Genomic DNA, 22,631 nt, shown 5'->3' on the forward strand with positions numbered 1-22,631 from the left:
TCTTGCTGCATCCTCATGAAAATAAATAACAAAGAAGCATTAAAAAAAAGGACCCTATCAGCTGTTTTATTGTTCTCTGGCTGTGCGAAGTAGGGTACAAATACAGGCGTACAGATTTCAGTAGTAAAGAAAAAAGCTGAAAGCAGCACCAATGTCCTTTATATCAATGGATGCAAAAGTCCATGGCAGATGGATCAGCGCTAGAGATGAGCGAACGTGCTCGGCCACGCCCCTTTTTCGACCGAATACCGCGATTTCCGAGTACTTCCGTACTCGGGCGAAAAAATTCGGGGGGCGCCGTGGCGGCACGGGGGGTAGCAGTGGGGAGTGGGGGGGAGAGGGAGAGAGAGAGGGCTCCCCCCTGTTCCCCGCTGCTACCCCCCGCACCGCCACGCCTCTCCCCGCCCCCCCCCCCGAATCTTTTCACCCGAGTACTGAAGTACTCGAAAATGGCGGTACTCGGGTGCGTAAGTACTCGAAACGAGTACGTTCGCTCATCTCTAATCAGCGCTCATTCCTTCAAACTCCACAGGAACACTAGAGAGACTCACGTTGATGTAAGCATTCCGAAAATCACCCAAAACGTTTTTCAGGCAAACAAATAGCAATATTTTGGCTTTACACGTGATCTTTCTCAAGCTGCTTGAGAAGGGCTCAAAAGTAGAGTTGAAACATTGATATTGGGTATATGGTTTGCCTGAAATAAAACTTGCTGATTTTGGAATACTGTCATCCACATGTGATTCTTCTGTGTTCCCTCACTAATTTCAGTGGTCTGTCACTCATACCAATCAGTTCAGTAGTAAATCTTACTTTTAAAGTACATTTTTAGTAAATCTTACTTTTAAAACAGTGCAGCGCTGGGCAGAGAGGGGTATAACGCAGCTCATTCATATATATACTTCCTCTTCGCCCTCCTGCTTCCGATTGACATGTAGAGTAATAGGGAGTAACCTGTCAATCAGTGGCAGGAGGGCGGTCAGAAAGAGCAGTGGCTACAAGATTAATAAGCTGCATCAGACTCCTCTCTGTCCGATGCTGCACTATTTTAAACCCAAGATTTACAAAACTACTCCACTGTTCAGTATGATGTAAGTGACCTACTTCTAAAATCAGCATGTCTGCCACTATACCGTACTGCCTGCAGCCAGGGCACCATAGGATACCTGATAGATTCCCTTCAAGAGAGTGTGGCAAGGGGGTTTCTCGTTTGCGGATCGCCAAACTTTCAGAACAGAATGGGCACCATACGTTCTTAGACTAATGCTCCAGGAGACTTTACTTTCTTTAAATCTGGTGCCTGCCAGTTGTATTCCACAGCAAACACAGCATATCACAGTCTGTAAATTAGGGTTTCACCACCACAGGTTCCCAAGTGCCTGACACGGCGTCGCTCGTTGATCCACACTGGACCTCAGGCTTGCAGCCTGTCCAGCTCTGCTAAGTTGGAGAGGCTGCTTAGTTTCCGAGTGTGACAGGAACTAAGACTTTTATATTGCTTCCTGCCACACCCAGGTGTTAACCCTCCTGGTTTCTGCAGCCAGAATGTCTGTCTAGCAACCTCTGCAGGCCACAATGTAATGCCCTTCTGCAGGAGGTTAATTAAAAAATATTCAGCTTTTTTTTAACTATTGATTTAATTTAATCTACAAAAATATTCACTCATCTAGAGATAATCTCGAGATGCTTCTAGATAGACAAAACTTACCCACCACCAGAGCCTCCGTTCTTGCTGAAGTGTGTTCGGGGCTCACTGGAGGCCAACTTTAACAACTCATTCCATTCCCGTTCCCACTCATCTTCTGTGTAAACCAGCCCAGACTGAAAAGAAAAGGTCAAAATGATGACAACAGTACAATCTGAGGCCAAGCTCTACCAGAAAATAAATGCTCCATTCCTACAACAGTTTTTATTCTTCTCATTATTGGGTACCGCAGATCGCACATTGAGGTTACGGAAAAAAACCCGAACACACTTCTTTACCAAGATCAATTGTTAAAGGGTGATAAATTAGGAAGCTGGTCAATGTACGACTTTTGGTGCCCCAATCCTTAGTACTGTGCATATTTGTAAGACTGTACTAGCAAACAGTCAAATAACTCATTATAACATATAGTGCACATTAATTCTGACAATCAACTCAGATATTGTCAAACGTTTACCTGTAATTGTTCAATTTAGTCAGAAATGGCTAATACTACACAAGAACGCTTTCTACTCCAGGCCACGTACATGAGATAAAAGTCAGTTCAACCTTCCAATTTATGTGATGGGGCAGAAAGAGAATAAGGCAGTTTGAATTTCAACATACTTGATCTGTTCCTGTTGGAGATATGCCACTGCCAAATTTAAAGGAGTTAGAAATTCACAATAGCTTTCTTTTAGAAATAGCGCCACCGCTGTTCATGTTGTGACTGGCAATGCAGCTCTTCCTATTCATTGCAAGCTAAAAGTGTTTTCCATGCTAGTAGATTGATGATCTATCCTCAGGACAGGTCATCAATAGTTGAGTACCAGGGAACTGCTGCTAGGGATCCCTGGTGATCAGCTGATTTTCCAGCCCGCTGTCAGTGCAGGGGGGCCGGACGTGATCATTGGGGTTGGAGCAGGAAGTCTAAGAGGTGGCTTCACTCCCACTGAAATCAATGGGAGCAAAGCCACCCATTAAACTTCTGGCCTCACACTAGGGTCAGAACAAGAAGTCTCAGAGGTGGCTTCACTCCCACTGAAATCAATACTTCTTGCATTGACCTGATGAGGCAGATCCCTGGCGATCAACTATTGATGAACTATTCTAAGATTAGGTAATTAATAGTATTTGGCCAGAAAGCCCCTTTAAAAAATGCTTTTGAACTGACCCTGAATTGTTTGGAATGTCATTATTTTTGCCCGAGAACTATGATCATCACATATAATTCCTAAGTCTTATCGGGAGGCAAATGTTCAACTCAAGCCAGTGGAATAATTTAAATCTAGCGGCAGCATTTGTTCTTTGCCATCAACAAGGTACATAACTGCGTAATAGTTTGTCTTTCAGTGGAAAACAACAATGACAATACTCCTGAGGCATCCTACAGGGTGACCTTGGTATGACTGTGAAGGCTCTAGAGCTCTGGGTATGCAGGAAAGGTAAAATATGGTAAATGAAGAGGAATCCACTAGAGTCCAATTACAGTGCTCTATAGACAGGTGTATGTGTGGTAATCAACCATTACTAAGAAGGTCCTTAAAGATGCCTTTATGTGTCCAGGCAGCCGGAGTGAAAGTAGGATAAATCAATACCTCCTTATTCTGCTGTGTCTGCTGCCACCTCCATCGCCTCTTCAGCGCTTCCCTCTCTGCTCCACTTCTCATCATGGTGTAAAGAGCTTTCCTTAGAACAAGATCTCGGTCATGAAATCCCCACATTCCTATTGTACCAGACATAAGAATTTACTGTTAAACAAAATACATTGTTCTGTGGATATTAATTCCAAGCAAAAAAGCTTCATTATTAAGCACCTATCTTAGGCATGTTAAAGGGGTTTCCGAGATATTTGCATATTTTTTTTGAAACTTCTCACCTGTATGAGGACAGTGAGTGCATTAACAGATGAGGACAAAGATACTAAGAATACACAACTACACTAAGTAGCAGCCAACCACTGCAATAATATAAGGCTTTGTTCAGACTATGTTAAGCATTACATCCTGGAGTTGCGTCCGAATCCAAGTAACCGGGATTTGGATGGAACCATGGGCTTTCACTAATCAAAAGATGACTAATATGGTCTCCATTTGAGGTTTCCATTGGTGTTTGGCATTTTTGTGGGACAGAATAGCATAGTCGACTAATGCAAATGCTGAAATGGACCGGAAACTGCTTAAGGGTGCATTCACATGTAGCTAATTTGATGCAGAGTTTGTTGCAGATTTTAGTGTGGATCTACTGCAGATTTCACCTTTTCAAATGAATTCAGATTGAAGGGGTGAAATCTGTTCCAGGTCTGCACCAAAATCTGCAGCAAATCAGCTACGTGTGAACACACCCCAAATGCAGATGTTACTGGTCTCCATTTGACTAATGAAAGTCCACGGTTCCATGCTGGAGTTTGGTCTGAATCCCATTTTTGAGGAGTCACGCAGAACCCTGGGACATTGTTAATGCAATCTAAACAGAGCCTAAGGCCTCCTTCCCACGAGCGTGACGGGCTCCGCCGCGTAATATTACGCAGTGAAGCCCGTCACGGCGCCCCCCAGAGCCCCTATACTTACCTGCGGGAGATAGCGTGAAAACGCTTCCCCGCCCACCGCCGTCGCGTCGTGTGACACGCCCACCGCGTCACGTGACGCGGCCGGCAGTGTCACGTGACGCGGCCGGCAGTGTCACGTGACGCGCCGGCCGCGTCAAATGACGCTGCGGCGGTAGGTGGGGAAGCGTTTTTTCACGCTATCTCCCGCTGGTTACAGCGGGAGATAGCGTGAACGGACGGCTTCCATTGACTGCAATGGAAGCCGTCAGCGCGTACAGCCCGTCCTCACCCGCAGCAAATAGAGCATGCTGCGGGTGAGGACGGGAGAAATCGCGGTGCGTAATTCCGCGGTGGAATTACGCATCGTGAGCATTGTGCTATTAGGTTCAATAGAACCTAATAGCAGGGGGCCACGTAGCGGATTTTTGCCGCGAATTTACGCGGCGTAAATCCGTTCGTGGAAAGGAGGCCTAACTGTGTAAAGTTGAGTATGGACACGTTCATTCTTGTATAGAACCTGTAAACTTTATTATAAACCATCACTATACTGAGGAAGAACATTCATAAACAATTTTGCACCAGTTTCCGACGTAAAAAAGTGGCAAATTTTTGCGCAAGTGGGGATTTGTATAAAAATGTGCACGTTTTTTCTGTCTGCGATGTTGTAAAAAGCAGTGTGGCTTTTGGGGGGGGGGGGGATGTGTCACCACCACGGACAAACATACCGATATTTATGTATAATTTATGCCAGAAGCTAGTATGAATTATACCAGGAATTGATCTAAGATCAGAGTAAGTACCTGGAGCTTTTCATGTATTAGGCACTTAGTGCATCCGTGGAATTATTAGTAAGACCGGCGTTTGAAATACTGGTCTTAATAAATATCCCCCAATGTCTTACAGGAGAAGAAGTTGGAAGATGACTATATGCAACAAGGCATTGTAATGTACAGTACATAAGTAAATGCTATATACAGTGCTATCGGCTATTAAAGTGTGAGAGGCGGTTTTGCTACAGTAAAGAAACAAATAAAAGCAAGACATCCTGCTGAGCAGAAGCAGAAGTTTGGATCTTACCCAAAGAGGCAGCATGTAGAAGACAGTTCCCATCACCAGTTGTAGCTAATGGCAGGAGACGTTTGCAACTTGAGCATGTTGTAGACCACCAGTTCAGTCTCCCTAGGAAAATGTGATAGAGATAATTAGACTGCCATTTCACAAAGGTGACATTGCCAGAAGGCACTGGTTAACCCCACCAGCAGTTTAGGACAAGCTGTTTGTTCTAAGGAAAAAGGACATTACAGTTTTGGACGAACAGAGCTCATTCTACTTTAAATGCACTGGAGTCACTTTAAACCTAAGATTCTTAGCTTTATGATACTGAAAGCACGTCTGTAGCCCTTAGAGAACCAAAGCTGCAGCCGTTTAAATTTAGTCGGGGATACTGAATTTAAACATGTCCGTGTGTGCCGAGGAAAGAGAAAGTGATAGGGAGAACCAACTTAGAGCAGAGAAGACCAGTGATTCTCGTCTCTCTCTGTCCCAGGGGAAGGGTGACATGAGGTTTTGTTTGTGTTTTAACCCCTCATCACTCAGAGAGCATAACTGCTCTCCGATTGTCACATATGGGGTTTTCCCCAGAAAAGGAGTGAAAAGATGAAGAAGATGTACTCATCAAATCATTCTACACCATTTAACCAAGCTGATGCTGCAGTCATTGTTGACCATGATATCTAAATGTTTGGTTTTTTTTCCTGGAAAAAAAACTTTCCCCCCTAACACAAGGCTTCAAATATTGAAAAAATAAAAACAAGCCAAAAAAACTAAAACTACACATAATTGGTATTGTCACAATCATATCAACCCATAATATAAAATAGTACATAATTTATCCAGCATAGTAAATTCCATTAAAAAAAACCAAAACAGTTTTCACACTTTCCCAAAACAGGAATAAAAAAAAAAAAAAAGTCCTATATACCTCAAAATGGTACCAATAAAAAAGACAAAAATCAGGTCTGATACATTTCTCTCAACTGAAAATTTTAAATGCTTTGGAATGTAATGCCACACGTGGGGAATGCCATAAAAATGAATCACCAAAAACAATAATAAAATTGTTTTTTTTCATTGCTCCGCAGCAAAACAATTACATATATGTTCCCAAAATTAGTTCCTATAGAAATTACAACTCATCATCCTGCAAAATGTAAGGTGTCATACAGCTACATTGATGAAAAAATAAAAAAAGTTATGACTACTGGAACACAAAAGTGGGCTCAATTTACTGTCTTTTAAGGCTAAAATTACTTATATTACACTAAGGGCTGCTTCATACTGGTGAGGGCGATATTGGGCAGAAAATCACGGCCAGATATCGTCCTTGCAATCCACGTGAAACCCTTGGATGCAAGGCATTTTCATGTAAAAACAGCCTCGCATCACTGTGGGGAATCCCTTCGCCCCCACTGTGGCTGAAGGGATTCCCCCACCATGTCTGAAGGGATTCCCTGCGGGGCTGAAGAGTGCTCTTGCTGCTGCCGCTGGCCCAATTGAAAGGAATGGTCAGTATCACAAAAAGATAGAACATCCCCCTTTTTTTCATGCAACATCGTGTGAGTGAAAACGCTGCAGATGGGAATGAAACCATTGAAAATAATTTGTTTCATAATTCTACGTTTTCACTTACTCTTGCGTCACACGATTTTCTCGACGGTATTGAGGCGCCCTCAGGAGTTAAAAATGCATTTAAAGTACCTGAGTTCTGCATCAAATATGTTTACATGAGATATAAATTCAAAATCTACAATTTAAAAAAGTGAAGTTTTTTTGCAATATTAGTATGAGTGATGGGTGGTTAAAGGCTCATCTATATGAAAACACACCTTTTCAAAGAAGCATACCAAATCTCCTGAACTACCCCCTACTACATGCCCCCCTCCCCTCCACCTGGACTGTGATCTACCTATGGCACCCCAGACTTCTCCACCTTGCCTAGCATGTACATCTCCCACCTCTGTACCTCCTGCATCACCTTCTACCTGTTGTGTGTAAGCTTGTTGGAACGGAATTATTGTATCTTGACACCACCAGGAAGCTAGGGATTTGACAGGAGGAACGCCCTTCTCACACCCCTAGCTCCCTATTGGCTCCAGAGCTGAAGGTCCTGGAAGGAGCTAAGCTGTGAGCAGGTGTCCGTGTAGGTTAGCCGCCGCTGTGCTCCAGAGCTGTTACTGCAGCTCACCACCTGTCTCCCGGTCTCCTAGCTGTCGTCCTCCTTGTGCTGTCTGTAACTCCCAGTCCCCCAGCGATGGTGCGTCCCTGCTGTCCTAAAGCTGTGTGTGGGGGACACATGTCAGAGGGTGTTGCAGGCTGCTGTTGTGCTGGTGTGGATGGACGACGTCTGGCACTTCGTGGAACCCCGCCGCTGTCCTACCTGCAGCCGAGCACAATGTAATACAGACATGGTGGATGGGGGGGGGGGGGGGGGGAGACTCCGACGCCCAAACAGCTTCACGGCACTGTACGCTCATGGCAACCGCGATCTGCACGTCTACACAGAGTGGGCTGCTGCCTTGTGGGCTGCTGGAAGGAAATGGCCTTTCAGCTGCAGCGGGGACAGGCAAGGAACTGAGGTGCAGGCCAGCCTGGATTGGTGCTGCACCATTACCTTAGTGGGCTGGCACGACCTGACAGAGCGGTCTGCTGCCAGAGGGGAAGCTGCTTTAAGCTGCAGCGGTGGCCGGCAAGGAACTAAGGTGCAGGCTGGGCTGGATTGCTGCCGCACCATTAGCTTAGCAGGACTTGCAGGCAACGCAGCTCTCCAGCCAATCAGGTACAGGGGGCGTCACCCCACAGTCAATCTTGACTCTACCAGGACTTCCTGGTGGCGTCAAGATACAATAATACTCGTTGAAGCCCCCCCCCCCTTTATTCCTAATTGCATCGTCTATGTTTCCCTATGTTTTGAAAGCGCTGCGGAATAAGTTGGCGCTATACAAATAAATATTAGCATAAAACAATGCCCAGACTAAATGCAGAAAACAAATCGATAATAAACAGATTGTTTATCGTTTATGAAAATTGGTCCGTACATAGAAATTCAATATTTTTTCTACTGGACAGCAATTGTATTATGACTGAATTTGCACTTAAAATCCGCTGTAAACTTTCATCTTCAAGCTTAAAATGATTATCATGGTCTGTAAATAAGAACGAGTAAATGGGACTTAAAGTAAAGTAACCTTTTAAAATCATCTTATGACTAGGGTCAAAATTCTATGCAGAATACTTTAATAGATTCTTATGGAAGTAAAAAAAAAAAGTTTTAAATGCTATGAAAAAACTTCAAATTCCCTGCAAAGACAGTACAATGATGAAATTTTGGCTGCCTGTAGCGACCACTAGGGGAAACTTACTGCATTCGGATTTATTATTGAGTTCAATGTCTAACGGCACGCAGTAAATTGCCTGGTGGAAGCTAAAGGCAGCCAGAACTAAACTCTATATTTATGCAGAGGGTTTGAAGCTCTAGTATGAGGATAAAGCAGCTCAGATCATTATAAAGATGCAATAAGAAATAATTCAATACAGATATTTCTGGGTTAAAAGAAAAAAACAACATGAAGATAAAAAGGTAGGTGGAAATTCACTTCAAAGCCAATTTACACATTTCTACATTCACTTTAGGCAGAATGTAGGGTACGGTAAGTGCACATTGCTCGAGTTCTCTGAATTTATAAAGAAACAGCACTGTGTGAAAGAGCTTATCAGACACTTAGTGGTATTTAGTGGTTCTTTTTAGGTCATTGCAGAACTATGACTAAATCTGGAGGTTTTTTCTTAGAACTAGTTCATAACTCTCAGCTGAAACAATAACAAATAAAAGTTATTTCACATAGAAACTTCTTCCAAACTTGAGACAGGAGTTCTTTATCAGCTAAACCAGTTTGCACTGCATATTCAGGCTGATAGGCAAGTCTTAAAAGGCAACCTAATATTGTATTCTTCTGAATATTATATTTCTCAGTATTGTGTCATCATAGAAAAGTGTTCTCAAGGTGTTTGCTCTATTCAATGTTTGGATACAGTGTGTTAAAATTCAAAATCTAAAATGAAATTATGTGGTGGTGCGTGGGGGTCATAGTAGCTTGTAATGCTAACATTGTGCAGCGTCCGAGAAGCACGCCCCAGCCTAGGAGACAGCGGGGTAGAGTTTGGGCCTTGTCACAGTGGCTCTACCGTCTGCCACCCGAAGGGTAACTGGTGACACGTTCAAGGGGCCAAAGGCAGGTTATTAAACAGGCAAACCCAATGATGGATCACTTTAGTACGGTGTGTCACTCGTGATGCCACCATTCCATCCTCTGCAGTGAATCCAGTTGTTGGTAATAATGAGTCCACACACAGGGAGTTAACTTTCTGAGCCAAATCGGGAATGGTCAGTGAAGCTCGTTTACTTTGCACAACTTGCAAATATACGCCAGCAGGAAAACACAGTGCAAATTTCAAAGTGGTGTGACAGGGAGGATTCATGGGTGAACAGGAGAAACCACAGTCTGGTTATCTGTGGGTCCTGGTCCCAGCAACACTTATTTTTCTCTCTTACATTCTTTACCAGTCAACACTCACATTCAGGGGAAAAGGTGCGCTGCTTGGCGGTTCCTTACTCTCTCAACACTGGACAAGTTCTCGCTCATCTCCTAGGTACAGCAAGCTTAGGGCAGGCTGTAGATTCCATTCAGCCTCTTCCATTCCAGGCCACACAGGCTGAAGGTGCCTGTGTGACTCCCTTGCGGACCTCTCACACTCCTTTCTCTTGCTCGTCCGCAACAGAACTCCCCTTGCACACACCTTGCATTCACATATATATTACAAGGTCACGTGACAAACAATTAGATACATTTTCCAGACAGTCAGCTCACATACCAGACAGTTAAAGGGGTTGTCCCGCGCCGAAACGGGTTTTTTTTTTTTCAACCCCCCCCGTTCGGCGCGAGACAACCCCGATGCAGGGACCTAAAGAAAAATCCGCACAGCGCTTACCTGAATCCCCGTGCTCCGGTGACTTCTTACTTACCGGCTGAAGATGGCCGCCGGGATCTTCTCCCTCGGTGGACCGCAGGGCTTCTGTGCGGTCCATTGCCGATTCCAGCCTCCTGATTGGCTGGAATCGGCACGTGACGGGGCGGAGCTACACGGAGCCGGCATCCTGCACGAGCGGCCCCATTCAGAAAAGAAGAAGACCCGGACTGCGCAAGCGCGGCTAATTTGGCCATTAGACGCCGAAAATTAGGCGGGCTCCATGGAAACGAGGACGCTAGCAACGGAACAGGTAAGCGAATAACTTCTTATAACTTCTGTATGGCTCATAATTAATGCACAATGTACATTACAAAGTGCATTAATATGGCCATACAGAAGTGTATAACCCCACTTGCTGCCGCGGGACAACCCCTTTAACTCTTCCAGTGCTGCAGCTATGCAATACGCATCATTCATGCAACACAGAAGACACTGACATTACATAGACAAATGCATGCATACAGTTATGGAGGGGCCCTATTGTTCTGGGCCACTACAATTGGTCATGACGGAGGTCTAAATAGCACCGATGGACACTGCCAATGAAAGCTTAAAAAAATCAACATCAAGATTGGTAAACCCCAACCTGCAAAGTTTTGTTCAAAAACTTTTATGCATTTAACTCCTTCACATCAACTAACTTGATATTTACTAAAATACATTAAGTGACCCATAAAACAATATGTTTTCCTATGTTTTCGTAATCTTTTAAAAATTGTTATTCTAACCATCTTTCCCCATGATGTCATATAAGACCTCTGGGGGTCATTCACAGGGTTTTTTTTTTAAATGTCACACTTTCCCACTGTAGGAGCCCCAGTTACAGGAGAAAACATCCCCCTGTAGTGACAGTAGTCACTAGAAGAACTGATATGGGTCTGCTAGGACTCTGCAGCTCTGCTGTGGCAGGGGGCACTTGGTGTTCACGTGATCGTTGGGTCAAATAGCGGAAGTCACACCTTTGCTTCCTCCATTCACTACATAATGCTCATTCAGTGCTATGTAGCCTGTTAAGGTGTCACAAGTGGCTAAAAACCACTTCTGCCTTCTCCTCCTCTGGGGCTTTAGCTGTAACTAACAGCTACAGACCTGACCTGCTCCTCCTACATTGTAGGAGGTTTTACCCTGTACCGTATGTTTTTACTATCAGCCAAGATTAAAGCCCAGGACCAGGTTTCGTAAATTTACTGTGCTTGCTCCTTAAGGGGTTAATATATTTACGAAAGCTCTTTATATAAACTTATAACAGCAAAACTCTATATACTAATAAATAGCTAAAAATCCATGATCTAATCTACTGCTGTAGGAAACATCATCATTCCAAAAGTATATTCATACTAGTATTGTGACTTTTGGTTATAATAGAAGCCACAACCTTCTGCCAGGCTCAGACAATGGATATGACCTGGGGTCCGTTTTCTTCTGTTGTGGTTTTGTTTTTTTATGGGCATTATAGCTCTTCATGAAGTACTATACTTCTCATCAAATCTGTCAAGGCTGCCAACAGAGGCAGTGATTGAGCTTGTTTAACCCCTTCCAACAGACCTATGGCTTCATATATCCTAACTGCGCATTGACTGTGCAGTCAAGAAATATATAGATGTCCACAGCATATACTGTGTATACAGTGGGCTTGGGAGGCGAACCTGCTCCATACACGGTTGGCATTGACACCCGCTACAGACATGATAGAAGATAACTCAGATTGTGGCTGTTAATGCCGCAGCCAACTTTGACAGGGGCATTTAAATGCCCCAAACGACTCCATCTCGATAAGATCGCAGGGTTGTCATTTAGGTGTAACGGCAGGCTAGGACCTTCTGATGGCCCTCAGGGCTGCAAGAATTGTTTGCCTATTAAATCTCGAAACAATCACAAGTCCCCTATGAGGACTAAAAAGCAAGAAACTTAAACATAACTAAAGACTTTTTAAAGATTACAAAAATAAAATATATAAAAAAATTTAAAACAGCACCTTTTCCCAGTTGTTGCATCCCCCCCCAAAAAAAGATTGGTATTGCTGCGTCTGAAAGAGCTTGTTCACATAAGCGTATTTGTATAGTGATTTATGCGTGTAATATGCAGTGAATAGAACTCATTGATTTCAATGGGTTTGTTCACATTTGCATATTTTTTTCCTGCGACGTTCGCTTGTGTTAACAAAAATGCAGCATGTCCTATTTTGGTGCAGATTTCGCATTGAAATAGGCCATTAAAGCGAATAGGCTAGCAAAAATCCTCAGTGAATACATAGAAAAACCTGCAAATCAATGAGCCCTTTTGTGCGTTTTTTTGCAAGCGTAAATACGCTGCATATATTTTTGTACACAAAAACCTGCAGGAATGGCTGAAAAATCCTGGTAATTGCGATTTTCGGTCACATAAATGCAGTGTATTTACGCAACCGAAACTCTCATACGCTCGTGAGAACCAGCTCTAAAAGGTCCAGTTTATTAAAAGAGCATATTAATACTGTGGGGTGAGCACAATCAGAAGAAAAATGCAATGCTAGAATTGCGCTTTTTTGTTCATCCCTGTCTCTAAGAAAAAAAATGAGTGAAAAAATTTTTTTATGAACCACAAAATGGTACCAATAAAAACACCAAATCATCCTGCAAACTATGAGACCTCACACAGTCCCATCGTCTGAAAAATCAGAAAGTTGTGTATTTTTGAAAGTGGAAATGACAGAACTGAAGAATGTGACCTGGACATAGAAGCATGAATGGCCCTTGGCCAAGAAAGGGTTAAGGTATAGCTGTAGCTGGCTCTTTTAAAGTGTAAAGGTGTGCTCATATAGGAGAGGTATGTTTTCTGCTGCTTTCACATGGGATGGAATATTCCGTAACAGTGTTGCAGAATATGCCCTTCTGGAATTCTGTACCAAAATCTGCAAGTCGGGGCAGATTTTGGTGCTGAATATTCCGCAGGAGGGCGTATTCCACAGCGCGTGCGAACGCACCTTTCCCCAGGTTTGTGCCGCATGCAGAACAACAGGGAGAGCAGCACCTGCTGGCTGATTAATCAGTAGCTGCTCCAACTGCGGACACGGAACAGCTGCTCTCTGCGAGTAAAGTTGCTGAGATGTTATTTTTGTAGTTGGTAGAGAGGAAGTCTACGTGCACTAGTTGGTGCCGGACAGGCCAGCTGTGTGTTTCGGTTTTATTTTATCTTGCATCTGAGTTAATAAGGCTGACCGAGTGTTACGACTTTAAACGTAGTCTTGGCTGCTGGCTCTGATTTTGGAAAAGATATGGACCCCAGCAATAGCGATCCTCAGCTAATCCTGCCAGAATATGTGCTCATTTGCAGCCATGTTTTAAATAAATTAAGCACGTTTACAAATAGACTCAATTAAAAAAAAACAGGTCCTATGCTGCAGACCTATGTGTCTCCATGGTAACAGACAATAAACAAACTTTATAGTCTGCTCTCTTTCATCTGCTCTCTATGTCTTGCTGATCTACTGAATGTACATTAGTAAGAAGGTGGCAGATGGAAGGGCATATGGCTGCGGGAACAGCCTACACATGCTTAGGAGCTGAAGACACACAACAATAGGAGATTTTCAATCAAGTCTATCCTAGTTACTTCACTTTTATTCTGCAAAGGTCTCCATAAAGTTTAAAGACTGCCAGCGACAGCTATGGTTTAGGTCTAGTATAAAAATGTAGACGTCTTACTATGAGTGAAGGCGTTTTCTATAGCAACGGATTAGATGATCGAATGTAAGCCTTCACTTGGAAAGTGTCCTCCGGAGCGCGGCTGCTAAGGGGAACAATACTCCTTATTTAGAACTATAAATGAGAGTAATTGTCCTGTATGGACAAATGAGCTGGACATTTCATGTGACTTCCCATCTGCTGCTTATCTACAACCCCTCTATTCCTTCTTCCACTACTAGTCACTAAGGGACTGCATGGATACAAGAATCCTGGGTGCAGACTCGGAAAGTCCTCTGCAAAATGGCCCATTTTCTTCTATTGTGCCAAATCCCTTATGTAAAGAACGGTGAAGAAACGGTAATGAGAAATGTGGCATTCTTTAGCCTCCTCACAACAGATTGTACATCACATCAACAACAAGATGCTTAAGAGATTAGATGCTTTAAAAGAAAATAATGGGATCTTAAAAATTATTTATCGACCTGAAACTCTTCCCATAACAAAATAAAATGAAAAAAAGAAAAAAAAATTAACTAGTTTTATATTCCCACAGCAGGCATAAGTGACAGGAGGGAGACTCTGGTCTCGTATCCAATTATTTATCACCCATGCAAAATCTATTCCAGAAGATCCAGGATTAACATTATCGGTTCAATTCCTGGTAGTCAAATGCGGTCTTCAAATGTAAACAGTCTCACGTAACTGCCCGCCACACGGAGGCCTAAGGTCCTTTCACTAAGCAGAACCAGTATTATCGTTCCAAAAAATTGTTTAAACGAGTGAAAGTGAACGATCATCCTTTGGTCTAAACGTGAGCCAAAGACGTGTCGTTCATTTTATGCATAAAAAGCTTTCATGCATTAGTGAATGAGCTTTTTGGCTCATTCACTGATCGTTCAATTTAAACAGCACTCATTCAGTCTCTCATTCGCCTAAGGCCCATTTACACGTAACGATTAGAGATGAGCAAATATACTCGTTTCGAGTAATTACTCGATTGAGCACCGCAATTTTCGAGTACTTCCGTACTCCGGAGAAAAGATTTGATGGGGCGCCGGGGGGAGGCGTGGCGGGAGGTAGCAGCGGGGAACAGGGGGGAGCTCTCTCTCCCCCCCCACTCCCCGCTGTAACCCCCCACTCACCCACAGCACCCCCCGAATCTTTTCACCCAAGTACGGAAGTACTCGAAAATCGCGGCGCTCGGGCGAGAAAGGGGCGTGTCCGAGTAGGTTCGCTCATCTCTAGTAACGATTATCGCTCAAAATTCGAGAAAATTAGCGATAATCGTTACATGTAAATGCAGGCATTATTCATTTTCACTTGAACGGTGAATTTCAGGTGAACTTAAAATCCATCACTTAGCTAGTGAGAGATAAAGTATCTCTCAATAGATCAAATGTCATCTCCATGGGAGTCGGCAGATAACATTGCAATTTGGTGGCAGCCACAAAGAGAATAATGCAGCTGGGTGCACAGCTTGGCATGTGATTAAATCACACACTGGGCTCTGTAAACAGCTCCTGGAGGTCTATTTACATGCAAATGTAGATGATAAAGTGTTAATGGCCATTAACACTTTACGCTAATAGATTGCAAAATCTAGCAATCCTTGGAAAGCTTATCTTTGTGTGTAAATGGGCCTTTATACAGTGAATGTGAAGCTTGTTTGAACGAGCCGACAAGGTGCCTGCCTGTCTAAAGAGGCTGCATTAGAGCAAACGAGCTAGCAGTAACGTCATTTGTTTGATCAAATGAGAATCTGCTTGGCTAAAAGCAGCCTTACTCTATAAAGACAAAGGTCTGGCACAAAACCTTTTTTGGTCTGTCTAGAACTACTCAAAAAGAAAGCGCATTCATGGACCAAATAGAATAATGACTGTATGATAACTGCAGTCTTTTAGTGACAGCACAAGGGAAACATTTGTTTTGATTTTAACCGTGTTGTCCAGTTGTAAACTATTGATGGTCTATCTGCAGGACAAATCATTGATCGTAGATCAGCGAGAGTCTGCCACCCAGGTCCCCTGCTGATCAGCTGTTTGCCGGCCCAGTGTGCTAATATACTGAGCTGATTTCTACAGGAAGCACACAACTCCATTACCACTGCAGTGGCCAGGTTTGGTATTGCAGACCATTCACTTTAATTGTAACTCTGCCTGCAAGACCAAGTCTGGCCACTGCAGTGAAACCAGAGGTGTCTGCTTACTGCAGAAATCAGCTGAGTGCACCAGCACACCAACCTGGCAAACAGCTGATTGTCCAAGAGACAGACTCCTGCTGATCTACTATTCATGGGCTATCCCATGAATAATAGATGGTTTTATATAGATAATAGAAGAGCATATTAACATATAAATGCATAAAAACACAAGGATGAAGAATATGATAAAATAATTGCCTTATTCTGTAGCTTAAAGGCATTATCTGGTCTTTTATTCTAAGGATAGGTCATCCATATTTGATCAGTCAGGGTCTGACTCTCAATACCCCTACTAATCAGCTGCTTGAAGGGGCCACAGCATTCATGTGTGTTACAGCCTGTTCTATGTTTGCATTGGGTTGTAGTCTGGTTCGTACTCAGAACATACTTTGCATAGTGCCTATTTGAGCGCTGCAGCATTGTCCCATTCAATTGAATCCTCTTCCTCAATTTAAAGACTTAGATGCCGTAGTCAATACTGGCCATAGCATCTAAGAGATTAAGTAGCTAAAGTTGGAATTCTCTGCGATCCTGGCTATTTATTGCAAGCAGGTATCACACAGTTGACACCCACCACATATGGAGAGAGCTTCATCCGCCGTACGCATGTGACAGATGTTCGGAGAATATGTGGAATTGCATAAGGGGAGGCACTGACAACTCTGGTCCAGGATGCTCATCAGTGCACGGCTTCCTTAACAAGCCCCCCTGCACTTTCACATCTTTTCACTTGAAGGAACATGCTCCTGCCTTCACTGTAATAAACTGCAACAGCCAGAGCTTTCTCTGAGGCATAAGCAATAAATTATGCTCAAAACTACAACAGAAATCGCATAACAGATCTTGGGGACAACAACTATTTAAACTAATCTTTTGCAGGTCGTCATTCTGTGTAACGGGGTCTTTCCTCATTAGCAATGTGTAGCAGAATTATTTATGTGTACAAGGTACAACACTACTCTGTACATTATGGAAACCTTATTTATGTGCCTCACTTCACACCTGTGGGATAGCCTCTATCAGAGCCCTGGTGCAGACCCAGTTCAAAATCCTACAAAACCCATTATAGCCAATGGAGTCCTCTGGGTACCATTGGTTTCAGTCATAGAATGGATCTGCCTCTGGCTGAAATTCCTTTTTCTTGTTCCCATCACCGAACAAAAAGATGGAATGCCAAAACACAGATGTGAATTTAATTGAATCTGTTACACCAAATGTATTTCATTTTGACAAGAAAAATGCATTGAGTGGTTGAGGGAATGGGTAAGGTCCTCATCTTGTGAGGTTTCTTAATGCTGGCATAGTCATATGGTTATGCAATCACATGAACAAAGACATTTCCTTAATTGTTTGTCACTTTAGGGTCTTGTCCCTTTACTTTTTATGGGAAACAACTTGTTGGACAGCTCAAACACTTAGCAGTGTGTTCATAATGGAGTTCCAAGTCCAATGTACTGTAAGCCATGTTACTTACCTGCTTGTTCCAAGGCCACCATTGTTGACTGCTCTATTAAATCACGTTCTATAAAAACTCTAAAGTCTTCGCTGTATACGCTGAGGTCTGGTAGTTGGAATGTATAGATGGGCATTTCTAGAGGAAAAGGATCACTGCTGCATTCGTTGGCCACATGCAACCGAGCCAGAGATACAATGGCTGAACTAGCATGAGATATGCCTCTGGATAGTCTTTTCTCTAAAGAACAGAACAAAGAAAATTCATTTTTGAACAGTTTTTATATCGTGTCAGATAAAGAGATAGTAAAGTATGCTGTAAGACTTGAAGGACTGAAGGTGCCCTTACACATTCAATTCCCTGCATTAGTCCAACAGATATTCCCCCCAACTCCATCATACACATGCACACACAGCTCAGTCGAGAGTGCATGTGTTTCCAATTTGGAGATAAGAGGAAGGTGCTGCCAGACACCTGTTGGGAATACAAAGGAATTGGGTATGTATAATTCAATGTGCCAGATCCTTCCTCTCCTGCCCAACCAGTCAGGGAAGAGTTAAAAGGCCCCATATCATAGTTGGCCAATCCTGCCAAAGTCAGTGGGTTCAAACAACCTCTCTTATGTGCACGTGGACCTTTAGATACATGTGTAGGTCATGGAAAAACAAATAATTCTAGTTCGTAATAATAGTCCAGTAAGGGACTAATTTTCCTGCTATTCTTGAAATGAATAGTCATTGATTGCTGCCTGAGGACTACAATATAATCCAAAAATGGTCTCTTACAAAAAGTGGAATAAAAGGCACATTGCACTTCATCAGAACAAAACACATATGGAATGCAGGCTTACAATTACACTCATTGTCAAAAAATTCAAGCACCTAGAAGGAGTTGTTGCAATTGAATGAAACCTTCCATGTGTGAATGTAACATTGATATAAGTGATTACAATATCAGAGCAAAAGGATTATTGCAAAAAACTGAACACTTGAAGGCAGGCTCTAGTACCCCGCTGGGCCGCCTCTAGCTTGGATGTGAGATGCGATATGGGCGGCAATGGAGGCTCTAGTACCCTATTGGGCCGCCTCTAGCTTGGATGTGAAATGTGATATGGTCGGGCATGGAAGCATACAGGTTCTGTATGGAGGCATTCCTGTGACACGCTTGCGGTGTGCAGCTGAGCATTACCTTGCTGCAAAATGCCTCTTGGAAGCCACCATGAGATGTCCTGAACATATTGCTGAGCTGTCATTGTCTCTCGTACCACTACTAGGGGTGACCGGCTGTTGTATGCGATGCCCCACAAGCAATCACACCAACAGTGGGGCAGTGTGCCTCTCCACAGCAAAGACAGGACTGAGGCGTTCACGCTTCGGTCTCCAGATAAAACACGTCAGTCAGTGCTCAAACTAAACCTGGATTCTTTGCTGAAGACAACCCAGTTCCGCTCAGTAGCAGCCCAGTTGGATCGTTCATGACACCACTGCAAAGCAAGGAGACTGTAGGTGTCAAGGGCAGTACATGTAAAGGGTGCCGTGAGACCAAACGTCCTTCAGCCAACTGCCTGGAAGACTCAGGGGCCTGCAATAATAGTGCCACCTTTCTCTGGATGGAAGACAATGAAACAATTGGAACTGCTTTTGCTTCTTAGATGATCAGACAATCCTAACTACTGATTGTCTATTGAGGGCATCTTGAGCCAGGTCGCCTTGTGTGTGCCCTCATGCATCCATGGGTCCCAACACCTCCTAACAGTCTGATCAGAACGGCCCAGATGGGCAGTTTGTCGATACGCCCATCCAGCTTCTCATATTTCAATAATTCGCCCCTCTTAAACTGTTAGCTGGGCAAAATCTCTTTGGTTGTGTTGTAGAGGCGTCTAGTGGTCAACAAGCTCCACACAAGCAGAAAAAGTGGTCACTACATACAAATACCCTCAGAGCCTTTTTATAGGCCAAGGATTGAACAACTTTTAGGGCCTTAGGTATCAAGACTGTTAGTCTAATCACGCCACAACTCTAATTTGTAGATCTGCCTGAGATGTAACTGCATGTCGAGTTTTGCAGCATAACAACTCCGTCTAGGTACTTGATTTATTTATTTTTGACAAGGAGTGTATTTTCCTGTCTATACAATATCTTTATATAAAGTCCATAATGTGAACTAGCAGATATGTAGTCACTGAAGTCACAAGGACATCACAGATGAATATTTAGTTCGCTGGCCTGGGTGGTTGGGTTAAAGAGAATTTGTCATAAATCTAACTCTGCGTGCATCACAATACATTATTCCTAGAAAATGCCATTACCTTGAGCGATGTCTTCTTGTCTTTGGAGGTTTGGTCTCTCAATCTTGTTGACATGCTGGGTGATTTCTCTGTCCTGCTGCTTATAGTATTTCCCTTCATTAAATACTTGAGGCAAATTTGCAGTGTGCACCTGTCGCAGCTGTTCATAGTCACTCAGAGCTGCCGTTAGGTCCCAGTTCTTTCCTGACAAGTAGAATTACACAAGTTAATTAGGGACTCTACCGTAAGTCATGAAAAACACACATCACAAATTAATGGAAAAAGCCCAAACTGGACCCAGATTATGTATTCCTTGTTTCTCTTTGTGCTGACATTTTTGGGCATTGTATGGTCTATGTAGTTGACCAACGCAAAAATCCACTACTATAGTACATCCTAGGTCAAGTCTCTATATGTGTATAGGGTGCATTAACTTATCTGTATCCTCTTGCTTCTATTGGTGCAAGGCAAACATCAACAACCTAAGGGCTCTTTCCCATGAGCGCATATATGGCGATGGCGTTTTTATGTCTTCACTCTTACTCCGTATAAGAGCCTGAATGGGCTTTTTTCTGCGATCAAGGCCAGTGGTTTCTCGCTCATTCACACGACCGCCATTTTTAGCGAAAAAATATGCCGCACCCCGATAAACCCTCACTCTGCCAAAATCCTCAGGATGTTTTCCAATGCCTATATAGAGGCAACTGTAAGCTTTTTGCAGTGTTAGACGCTGCAAAAATGACCCCCCCCCCCCCTCCCTTCTCTTTCCCTGCTCTCAGAGAAGTCTATAGGACCCGCTGGCGTACACTGGCCAAAACATAGTTCCAGAACTATGTTTTGGCTGAGTGTATATACGCCGGCCGCGTATAAGTTCCGTATTTATGTGCCATATATTCACCCGTGTGAACGGATGCATTGGAAATCAATGCTTCACATGGGTACCGTTTATGCGCCCGGGCGTGAAAATGCGCCGAATATGCGCTCGTGGGAATAAAGCCTCAGCCTGTTAGCTCTGATGAGCCCTATAACCTAAAGCAATGACTGCAAACAAGAAGGGAAACAGATTTCAAAATATATCATTTATATACGGCCACTTGCTGAAGAGAGCGGAGTACTGAGAGTACAGTAGTCTGCTCTATGAATCATGCGGCAAGTTTGCAGGAGCACATAGCTAGAACGAAAGCGTGCAAGTATAAAAAGGACATCTTTATACTATTGCCTGGAGATCCCAAAACTCTATTATACCGTAAATACTGCTATTTTTAATCCTATAGACACTGCGCTATATTGCCAACTGACTAATACAGTTGGCCATATAGGGGTATTCAAGATGTTATTGGGGATTCAGTGGATTCTATATAAGAAAATAATTCTATGCTCCCAATAAAGTTCAAAAATGTACACTTTTTGAAATATCCAGCCTGTTCTGACCCCATCTCTAGTCAATATTTACTGCCCATTGCTACTGGATATGACCTCCAATTGTTCTTCCATTGGTGCTTGAGTATACGCATTAAAACCTTAAGTCACCACTATGATCTTCCAATCCTTCACTAGCATTTTCAGCCATGCATGAGCATCTGCCCATCCAGTAGCCCACGCAAGCATGCATGCTGGAGTCCCTTTTTACCCCTTTTGTCCAGTGAATCCCCTGCACTTCAGAATGCGCATGCATGTTTCTCCATTCTGCATCCCAGGTCCTGGTGATCATGTACAAGTCTTCTCTGCAAGGCTGCTTGATCTGACAATCAACGTGCAATGCCTGTCTGTCTGGGTGGAAGATCAGAGCTCTATAGACTCCAATGAAACCACCAATGGGAGAATTTTAAATAAACATTCATATGTGTGTCCTAATTTAGCTTTTGTGGTCCCCTTCTCCCTATAATAAGCATATTAGTGCAGAATCAAGGATTGTCCATTGTGCTCCTTGCAAAAGAAGGCACTAATAGGGTGTCAAAAACTGCTGAGAGGAAGTAATTGATTTTCAGTAGGCATCAGGATGCCTATTTTCATCATCTGGGAGCTTCTAGAGACTTAAAGAATTGTGATTCTGGGATAGCCCCTCTGATATTAATTTCAACTTCATAGAAGAAAAAGTTGTCTTTTCTGCAGACAACAATGAGTATTCAACTAGGATTGTCTCTTGTGGGTTCTTTAATATATTAAATGACATAGTTAAGTAGACCAGATTTTCCGATTTAAGCGGACAGTCCCACTTTGGGACCCTGTGTCCGGCTTTCCAAAGGGTCTCTATGCAGAACGACCCTTTGTCCCTCTTTCCGAATGTCTGTTCCGCTTTTGTCCCACTTTAAGGATGTCTGGTTTCCATGAAGGTGCTGCAGCTCCCCGGCTGGTAAATTGCTCAGTGGCACTGCTGAGGGATGCACATACTGACGGCAGTGTGTGCACCCGGGATCCTCCTCCTTGGTTCCACAGGAGGAAAGGAGAAGGAGTCTGGGGCACACACTTCTGCCCGCAGCAGACAGAGGCACTTTGAAGACCAGGTGAGTATATCTGTCGGAGGGGACACTGTTACTAGTGGGGCCAATATAGCATACACTTACTACTGGGGCCAATATAGGGGATGCCATTACTACTAGGGCAGCAAATATAGGGGATGCCATTACTACACAGGGCAAATTGCTGCTACAGCTACTGAAAATTCTGCAGTAAAAGTGGATAATATTTTGAAAATCTCGTCCACGCGCTG

At 43.4% G+C, this 22,631-nt stretch overlaps 1 protein-coding gene across 4 annotated transcripts in view; it reads right to left on the reverse strand.

Moving 5' to 3' along the window:
* The window catches only part of OTUD7A (OTU deubiquitinase 7A), a 204,036-nt gene that overhangs the window by 36,993 nt on the left and 144,412 nt on the right, over positions 1 to 22,631 (reverse strand). For 3 of the 4 annotated variants that reach the window (XM_066592494.1, XM_066592496.1, XM_066592495.1), the window contains 5 exons: positions 19,943 to 20,125; positions 17,656 to 17,874; positions 5,310 to 5,411; positions 3,283 to 3,410; positions 1,709 to 1,821 (listed from right to left, as the gene is read on the reverse strand). In XM_066592494.1, coding sequence (XP_066448591.1) covers positions 1,709 to 1,821; positions 3,283 to 3,410; positions 5,310 to 5,411; positions 17,656 to 17,874; positions 19,943 to 20,125 — 745 coding nt within the window. The remainder of the gene's footprint in view (positions 1 to 1,708; positions 1,822 to 3,282; positions 3,411 to 5,309; positions 5,412 to 17,655; positions 17,875 to 19,942; positions 20,126 to 22,631) is intronic. The other variant, XM_066592497.1, reaches the window with a different exon arrangement.

This window comes from Eleutherodactylus coqui, chromosome 2, assembly GCF_035609145.1.
Source record: "Eleutherodactylus coqui strain aEleCoq1 chromosome 2, aEleCoq1.hap1, whole genome shotgun sequence".
NCBI classification, from domain to species: Eukaryota; Metazoa; Chordata; class Amphibia; order Anura; family Eleutherodactylidae; genus Eleutherodactylus; species Eleutherodactylus coqui.